Source organism: Rhinolophus ferrumequinum, chromosome 7 (assembly GCF_004115265.2).
Source record: "Rhinolophus ferrumequinum isolate MPI-CBG mRhiFer1 chromosome 7, mRhiFer1_v1.p, whole genome shotgun sequence".
Taxonomy (NCBI): domain Eukaryota; kingdom Metazoa; phylum Chordata; class Mammalia; order Chiroptera; family Rhinolophidae; genus Rhinolophus; species Rhinolophus ferrumequinum.
The window spans coordinates 76,335,468-76,345,313 of NC_046290.1; the positions used below are offsets into that span (position 1 = coordinate 76,335,468).

General features: G+C 39.0%; 1 protein-coding gene across 1 annotated transcript; it reads left to right on the forward strand.

The window, feature by feature from the left end:
- Nucleotides 1-38: 38 nt before the first annotated feature.
- SRP19 (signal recognition particle 19) lies at nt 39-6,555 on the forward strand. Its single transcript, XM_033110284.1, has 5 exons — nt 39-184; nt 847-922; nt 3,873-3,944; nt 4,051-4,162; nt 6,029-6,555. Exons 1-5 carry the CDS (start codon nt 144-146, stop codon nt 6,160-6,162), a joined length of 435 nt encoding a protein of 144 aa, XP_032966175.1. The 5' UTR covers nt 39-143; the 3' UTR covers nt 6,163-6,555.
- The last annotated feature ends 3,291 nt before the right edge of the window (nt 6,556-9,846 follow it).

Below are 9,846 nucleotides of genomic sequence, written 5' to 3' on the forward strand. Positions count from 1 at the left end.
CCAGTGCAGAACCATGGCCGCGTAGGCGTTCCGGTAGGCAGGACTTCCGCCGGAAGCTGGGATAGCTGGGAAATCTCAACCCCGAGTTCCGGCCGGTGTATTTCTCGGCTGCTACAGGTCTCGTACCGAGTGGGCGGGTGAAGATGGCTTGCGCCGCGGCGCGATCCCCGGCCGACCAGGACAGGTGGGTCCTGAGAAAGGAAGGGGCTTGCGGCGAGCCCGCGGTGTTGCGCCGCTTTCCCCACCCCGGAAAGGCTCGCGGGTGAAGCTCGGCCGGGCCGCGGGCCCCGCGCCTCTCTCCGAGCGGTCGTTTGTCCGGAAGGCCAGCAGCGCCTGGCACTTGTCAGGGTCCCTGGGATTCTGACTTTAGGTAGCTCGGTGTTGACCTGTATGTGAGAAAGAGGACTTCGGGTGCTACGTGGACAAGGCGTTAAGTAACAGAGTCACAAAGTGAGAGCTCTGTTATCTGAATTGTGTCGTTCAGGAAGGCTCGTTGGACTTTTTAAAGTCTTTAGTACTTTTGACGCCGGACTCTATTTAAGAGAGCGGGACCCACCCTCAGGAACTTTTGATAGACAGCTGTATCTAACTGAACAGTTAACGACATCGTTTCTTTTTAAAAAAGAACTTCTCTAGCAAGTGTTTTTTTTCCATCTGGGATAGTGAGTTAAAGTTTCCTTTTTAAATAAGTTAAATAAAAGGGAGATAATTTAAAGGAAAGATACTACTCAAATAGTAGTATAGGTGTACCCGCAATCGTGATAACGATGAATGAATGAATGAATGAATGAGTGGAGTTTTGGAAATACAGCTCCAATGACACCAGCTGTGCTTTTTCTGGAACAGGTTTATTTGTATATATCCTGCTTATTTAAATAACAAGAAGACTATCGCGGAGGGCAGACGAATCCCCATAAGTAAGGTAAGCAGGTTGGCACCTTGGTTCTCTCATGAGGGATTGGGAGAGGTTTTATTATTAAGGCCACAAAAGCTTTACTGCATTTGGGGGAGTGGGGACTATGGAGAACAGTAGCCAAGAATTGGAGTGCTTTTCTGAATAATGGTGAAACAGAAGGGCACTGACTGATTCATAGCTGAAGGAATTTTTAAAGTGATTCTTCATGAGCTTGTGTTTGAAAGAAGGGAATGGGAAGGGTTGTAGAGTTTGCAGGTTTTTGTTTAAACCAAGGTTGTGACAGTCATCCCCTTAATTAAGTAAACCAGAATTACACCACTGTACAATAGAATGTCCAGAATGTAGTTGAGTTTTCAAAGACAACTTGCAGAAAATTCAGAGGTGTTGAGTTTTAGCTTTATGTCAATTATTTTTTTTCTTTTTTGAGATGGTTAAAGTTATTTGGCATTAGGAAAGTGCCTAATGCTAAGTAAAAGGTCTTTGTAGAGGCCTTTTATTTTCAAAACTGATGTCATATGTATTTTTTCAAGAATCACATATCTCCTACTTTGCTGCTGAAACGTGTAAAGAAAAGTCTATTTTGCTGCCTCAGGCTAAAAGAGAAAGATGCCAACGCACTAGTTCAGAATAATGCCTGACATCAAGCCACTCTAATAGAGGCCTGTGGTAGCAAGTTCTCGTATAATTTGGAGATTGGTTAAATTGTTTTTAACTTTTTTGTTTCTTTTAAAGATTTTATTGGGGAAGGGGAACAAGACTTTATTGGGGAACAGTGTGTATTTCCAGGACCCATCAGCTCCAAGTCAAGTTGTTGCCCTTTCAAATCTTAGTTGTGGAGGGCGCAGCTCAGCTCCAAGTCCAGTTGCTGTTCAGTCTTAGTTGGCAGGGGGCGCAGCCCACTATCCCTTGCAGGAGTCGAACTGGCAACTTGTAGTTGAGAGCCCAAGCTCCAACCAACTGAGCCATCCAGTCGCCTGGGAGTTCAGTGGAAGCTCAGCAGCAGCTCTTTGTCTTCATTCTAGTTGTGGAGGATGCAGCTCAATGGCCCATACGGGAATCGAACCAGCGACCCTGTTGCCCAAAGCTCACGCTCTAACCAACTGAGCCACCCGTCCGCCCCTTTTTAACTTTATCGATATATAGTATACATATAGAAACATACATAAATCTTACGTCTTTCTTGGTTAATTTTCACAAAGTGAGTACACTTGAGTAACTAGCACCCAGGAAGATTCCTTTATGTCCCCTCCTGGTCACTGTCCTCTCCAAGTGTACTGTGTTTCCCCGAAACTAAGACCTAGCCGGACAATCGGCTCTAATATAATGTATTATATTAAGACCGGGTCTTATATAAATTTTTGCTCCAAAAGACGCATTAGAGCCGATTGTCCGGCTAGGTCTTAGTTTCGGGGAAACACAGTACTCACTGTCCTGACTTCCAACACCTTAGATTACTTTTGCTTGTTTTTGAATTTTATTTAAATGACATTATACACTATGTACTTTTGTGTCTGTCTTTTTTCACCAAACTTTAAGCTTATGAGATTTAGCCACACTTTTGAATATAGTTTAATTCTTGTTGCTCTATGGCAAGGTTTCTCAAGAGCAGCACTGTTGACATTTTGAGCCAAATAATTCTTTGCTGTGAGGCTGTCCTGTGCATTTTAGGTTGTTTAACAACATCCTTGGCCTCTACCCATTAGATGCCAGTGCCCCACCCCACCTACTAGTGACAATCAAGAATGTCTCCAGAGCATTGTCAAATGTCAGTTGGGGGCCAAAATAGCCTTGCTGAAAACCACTGCTCTTTAGTATTGCATTGTATGAATATACCACAGTCCATTCTACAATGGCTAATTGGGTTGTTTCTGGTTTGGCGCTATTATAAATAGTGCTGCTGTGAACATTCTTTAGTTTGTCTTTTAGTGAACATATTTTGCACTTTTCTTGAACACATATCTAGAAGTGGAATTGCTGGGCCATAATAGTGCATATGTTTAGCTTTAGTAGATACTGCCAAACAATTTTCTAAAGTGATTGTATCTGTAATAGTTGTTTAACCAATATTCATTGAGCACCTACTGTGTTCATGCCAGGTGCTGGGGAATATAATGGTGAACAAAGTAGTCCTTGCCCTTGTGAAGTTTATGTTCTGTTTGAATGGACAAGGACACACAAGTATGAATCAGTGTTATTCCTGGGGTTTTTTTTTCTTTTAATTACAATGAAAACAACTGTATCTAGTAGAAAAGGAAACCTAGGGTGTGGTACGTGTTTTGATAATAATATTTGAAATGATTTACACAACAATATTGCAGTATCCACTTAAAACTAAGTTATTTAGTATTTTTTTATTTAATTGTAATTGCCATTCAATATTATTTTATATTAGTTTCAGGTGTACAGCATTGTGGTTAGAAATTTATGTAATTTACAAAGTGATTCCCCAATGAGTCTAGCATCCACCTGGCACCATACATAGTTATTACAGTATTGTTTACTGTATTCCCTATGCTGTACTTTACATCCCCGTGACTGTTTTGCAACTGCCAATTGTACTTCTTACTCTCTTGACCTTTTTCACCGTGCCCCCCCAACCCTTCTCCCATCTGGCAACCATAAGTTTGTTCTCTGTATCTATGAGTCTTTCTGTTTTGTTTGTTCATTTATTTTGTTCTTTAGATTCCACATACAAGTGGAATCATAGGGTATTTGTCTTTTTCTGTCTGACTTATTTCACTTAGCATAATACACTGTAGGTCCATGTATGTTGTCCCAAATGGGGCAAAAAAAGATTTCATTCTTTTTTAATGGTGAAATACTACTCCATTGTATATCTGTGCCACATCTTCTTTATCTAATTATCTGTTGATGAGCACTTAGGTTGCTTGCATATTTTGGTCATTGTAAATAATGCTGCATAAGCTGTTTAGTGTTTTTGTTTTTAACTGTTCAGGCTGTTGAAAATCCTACAGCTACAGAGATTCAAGATGTGTGCTCAGCAGTTGGACTTAATGTATTTCTTGAGGTATGATGTGGTTCTTCCTTTACTATTTTCCATACTCATCTCATTGATGTAATAACTTTCTTAAATAAAGGCTGTTATTCACTTTTTAAATTTTTTTTTACGATAGAAAAATAAAATGTACTCCAGAGAATGGAATCGTGATGTTCAGTACAGGGGCAGAGTTCGGGTCCAGCTCAAACAGGAAGATGGCAGCCTCTGTCTTGTACAGTTCCCATCACGTAAGCCTTTTTAAATGAATGAATGAAGTTTGGGGATAGGTTATTCCTCTACATTGCAGAAAAGGTTCTGATCCTTTGAAAGTTAAAAATCATAATTTGTGTTCTACAGATTAATTTGAGAAAGGACTGCTGCTGATGGAGAGGTAAACAGTGGTTCCAACTTCTAAGTTAAGGATCTCTGAGAATATGATAAAACCTACTAATGGTTTCTCCAAGAAATTTGTTTTGTGAACATTTTATCAACCTCTGGAAGTTTATCATTGTTCCCAGGTTAAGCATATAAAATTAGTAAATTGTCAGATGTTAATTGCTTTCTCATTCTGTTTCTACTTTTCTCACTAAGTTCTCTCTTGTTTTGTTTTTCACTTTTCTACTTTCCTGCCCAATATGTCACGGAATACATTCACTCCTCTTTAATTATCCATCTCCCTAAATTTCTCCCAGCTCCCCACTTCCATAATGACCACTATGTACACGTGCAAAGACCATCCATGCACACCTCCCCTACAGACCTAAGTGAGAATGTATCCCAGGAGTGTGATTGCCATGTGATAGGCCATACACGTTGTTCCATTTTCTTTCTTTCATGGATTTGCTGAAATCCACCAATCCCCTGGTAATCACTATCCCACTCTTCTCTTTGCTCTTGTAAGTTTCAGATCCTAGAGATCCTGAAATCTTCTTATAATTTCTATCACCAATAAATCTAAAAAGCCATATTTAGTGAAAAAAGCAAGAAATATGCATAGTGTGATACCACTTAAGTAAGTTTAAATACAAAATAAGAAAACAGTCTTAAGATAGTAGTTAACAATGGCAAGCAGAGAGTGGAGACGGAGTATGGTCAGAGAAGGCTGTAGCATTATCCCTAGTGTTTTATTTATTAAAAAACAACAATAACCAAACAAAACTGGACAGCAGTACTCTAATATAGTAAATCTGGGTATTGCAAAGATGAGTATTTATTTACATGTTATTCTTTTCAGAATTTTTTAGTTTTAAAAATATATTAATTTTTTTAAATGGAGATATTTTTTTTTGACACAGTAACAGGAAACTGACACCTTGTTTTTAGTTGAATTAAAATAGGCTGTTTTCTATACTAAAAAATTTGTCAGATATTTGACAAGAAAACTTGTTAGATATTTCTAGAAAGTTAAGATTCTGACTCAGGAGTGACAGATGTGTATATTCCAGTATGTTTTTTCCTCCTCTTTGACATCTTTCTAGACTCTCTCTTAAAAATGGAAAGACAAAACAACAACAGGCTTCATTTTAAAATAACATTTGGAAAGATATTACATCCTGTTTCCAGTAACCAAATAGTTACAAAGTAAAAAGAAAAGCTGAGAGGCTTGATGAATTGGGGTAAGGAAGGCAGCTACTGGAGCTGGAGGAAGTGGTTGGTGGAGAGAGCAGGGGTTCATGTATTCATATGTCATCTGAGCATATGAGTAATATTTTTTGTAGTTTAATGACTTTGGATTTTTGTTATAAGACTGAGCGGCCCTCTGTTTCCATAGCTTAAGTTACAGTGGGATGCTGTTTCCAGCTTCTTATATTTAGATACATTCTCCTTTGATCCTCAAGTCAATTACTAGGACCAAGACCAAAATTTTTGTTTCACACTCTGTGTTTTAAATTTTGTTTGTGTTTATTTAAATATTTCAGCATTGTTCTCAGTACTTTTCTCCACCAAAGGCCCCCTACTTGAATGAGTCATTGTCTTCATAGTTCTTTTTTTCTTTTTAAATCTTTCTCATTTTCCTGATGTGATAATTTCTTGAACTTTATGGTATTCAAGTAAATGACCTTCTTATGTCTTATCTCTCAGATTATACACTAAGCCTAATTTCTGGTTCCTAGGTAAGTCGGTGATGCTGTATGCAGCAGAAATGATACCTAAATTGAAAACAAGGACACAAAAAACAGGAGGTGGTGACCAAAGTCTTCAGCAAGGAGAGGGAAGTAAAAAAGGGAAAGGAAAGAAGAAGAAGTGACCTGGTATGAGAATCAAGTATGTGATACTACTGTAGAGACATAAATGGAGGTTTCTAATTTGTATCTGAGAGAAACAAGCTGTTTGTTTGTATCATTTAACTGAACTGTGAACAGTTGTGCCTCCCAGCTTCAGCATCAGAGTTGACAGTGAAATTTGTATCAGAAGTTTGCATCTAGCCTTTATGCAGTATAAATTTTTTTTTTTTTTTTTTGCTGTTCAATGCAGTTTCTGTGGAAGAAAAACATTTGTGAACAGACAATGGACGCTACCATAAGTTACTTGAAATCCTGTATCTCTCCTCTATGTAAACATGTTCAGATAAATGAGTTTAATAAGATTTGAAACACATTTTATTTACCTTTTAAGTTAATGAAATAAAATTTGAAACTGACTTTTGCAGCTTTTACTTGTGAACTGATCAGTGCCAGTAGAGGAGATAATTAGAATAAAATGAGTAGTTGAAGTTTAGTGTGAGCCTAAAACTAGAAAGAAGTGGGTAAGTCCTCTTGGAGGTCTATGAACAGCTCAGCTATAGATCATATTCTTTTAATCAGTTACTGTTAATTGAACTGTTCAATGACTAGTTTTTTGACATGTGAAAAGTCCTGGAGTTTAAGCTTTAGATTTGCTTATTTTGTGTAGGCTTAAGAACATTATTTTAACTGGAGTTCTAAAATTACCTACGTTTTAGCACCTTCAGATACATTTTTTTCAAGAAACTTAATTGGGTTGGTGATTCTGACCTTATCCCAAAGCACTGTTTCTGAAAGTGGTGGTTCTTGGAAAATTTAAGCAAATCCCTATCCAGCCATGTGTTTTTGTCTACTGTGTGTATCTTTTGGGGAACTGCCATCTCTGACTCCATATGCTTCTGGAAGGGGTATTGTCCTGTGCCCCAATGTTTAGGTCAGTGATGGGCCACATACACAGCAGTGGTCCCATAAGATTATAATGGAGCTAAAACATTCGTATCGCCTAGTGACGTCCTAGCTGTGGAAAATTGGGAGCACAATGCATCACGCGTGTGTGTGGTGATGCTGGTATAATAAGCCTGCGCTGCCAGATGTGTACGTGCAATTATGTACCATATGCAATTCTTGATAGTGATAATAAATGACTGTTACTGGTTTATGTATTGATTATGCCTTTTAAAGTATTGTAGAGTGTATTTCTACATATAAAAAAAAGTTTGCTGTCAAACAGTATGCCGTGTTATACCAGCAGCAGCCTCATACATCTGTGCTCACTGCGTCTCTTCATTACCTCATTTTCTCTTGTACTTGATTTATTCTTGTGTTTTAAAAGTGTAGTGTAGTATGGGGGGTGAGGGGAGGGCAGAAACTTACGTGCTTTGATTTTGCTTCTTAAAAAAACGATACAACAAGGAAGCAAAACTTTAGTGTAAGTGTAGTGTTGGTTAAAGTCTCCTGTCATGTAAAGGCTTTCACATTCACTCACCACTCACCCAGAGCAGCTTCCAGTCCCGCAAGCTCCATTCATGGTAAGTGCCCTGTGCAGGCGTACCATTTTTTAGTTTCTTATACAGCGTTTTTACTGTGCCTTTTCTGTGTTTAGATAATGGTTAGATAGACAAATATATTGTGTTAAAATTGCCTACAGTATTCAGCACAGTAACATGCCATAAAGGATCATAGCTTAGCAGCAATAGACTATACCGTGTGTATAGTAGGTGTGGGGAAGATGTTAAGAAAATCTGCCTTCATTGGCGGTGTTAACTTTTGTCTATTAGCTTTGTCTGTTAGTGCATGTGAGGTGATGGTTAGCTTAGGGTTAAGAGAATTCTTGGGTTGGGGTTGAGAGAATTCCCCCTTCTGTGTCATTCCCAGCAGGGGAGATATGAGATGATGTTGCTTTCTGTCTGTTTCGCCTGCATCAGCAGATGAAGTGAAGTACCTAAGTTATGTCAGGATGGCGTGACAGGCAGGTTGCCAAGGTTTGGAAGGCCTTAGGCCGATGGTCCCAGGCGAGAACTGTAGGTATTGTTTTCATCAGCCAGACAGGCAACGTTCTTATCATTAACTGCTGGACCCTCCCAGAACTGGCTATTCCTTGAGAGGGGAGGCAGGAACGCAAAACTTGGCTCTGCGGTACATCTGATGAGATATATAAGACAGACCTCACGTGGCATATGGATTGATTGCTGTTTCAAGAGATTGCTATTCAGAAGATTTGCTGTTTCAGGACTGCTTTTCAGGATTGGATTGTTTCAGAGTGAGAGATTGGAACTTGCCTCAACGGACAAACAAAGACTTCTTTTGTTGGCAAGTTGTTGTCATTCTAGTATCTTTGGGAGCTTGTGTGCAGCTTGCAGCATTGGAAGACGCCCTAACTTCCAGCAACAACAACTACAGCAACGACGACAACAGCAGCAGCATTCTGGGGAACTAGCAAGCAGCAGTGGGAGATGCCTGAGTTTTCCCCAGCTGCAGACCTGGCAAGGTTTCCTGACCTTTCCACTGTTGTTTTTCCTATGGTTTGGTGAGCTTTTGGCATCTACAGTAACAGTTGCTATCCTATAGAGTTTATCACTGCTTTTGGATGCTCCTTGATGTTATTTGTGTATTTAGCCAAGTAACTTTTGATCAGTAGTAAACATACGTTGAGATCTCTTGAGCTTATATGTATGTGTACTCCTTTGACGTGACATTGTTATCAATGTATATAGTTCAGTCTTAACCACCTTTACTTTCTGTCATTAGCACATTCTTTTAAGTGCCTTTGTCCTTTGCTATTACATATCACTAAATAAATTGATTAGATATTGCTGAATAAATCAGTTAGCCCCCCTCTAGCGTGTGCTCCCCTTTCTTTTCCCCAATCGTCATTACAGTAGTCTACACCATCTCATTTTATGTAAGTCCACTCTGATGTTCGCACAATGACGTATTGCCTAATGATGCATTTTTCAGAACATACCTTCTTGTTAAGCTTCGCCTGGCTATATTTACAGGACTGCATCCTAACCACAGGATGTGACCCAGGCCAGGCCAGTGGATTATTTCTCAGGAATTTAAATCTGGAGTAGAAACGATGAAGATGGTGATGGGAGCTAAGATATCTAATGGTCTACAAATTTCAGCTATCCTGATTCCTGTTCTTCTGAGGCCTGGTTTAGCTCTTCTGTGAACTCTGAGCAACTTCATATCCTTCCAGTAAATCCTGTTTTCTTTTATGTTTTTATTACTTGAGATCAAACGATTCTAATTGATTACTAAATAAACAAACCCAGAGTTTCAGAGCTTTAAATGGTGTTATACACCCAGGCTGTATGAAAATGATCCATTGGTGTGCAGAAGAAGTACTGGGATTTCTACTTATGTTTTTTTCCTAACAATTTATGTTGTTAATATGTTTTATAGTGAACACAGTATATGACAGTTTATATATTTGACTTACAGATATTGGGGCAGTATGTGCAAAACATGATTCAGAGCAGCCCTCTTTAGGAAAGTGTATCACTAAGGAATGTGTTTGGCTGTACAACAGGAAACAATGAGGGACTTAAGAAGGAGTTAATTTTTTTCAAGTAATATGAAATCCAAACATTGGTGTTGGCTCACCTGCTCAGTGATGCACTCATATCTTCCCACTCTACTATCCATGTCATGTTTCTAACATCCTTAGGATTGTTGTCTCAAGCTTGTAAAAGGGCTGCTACAGC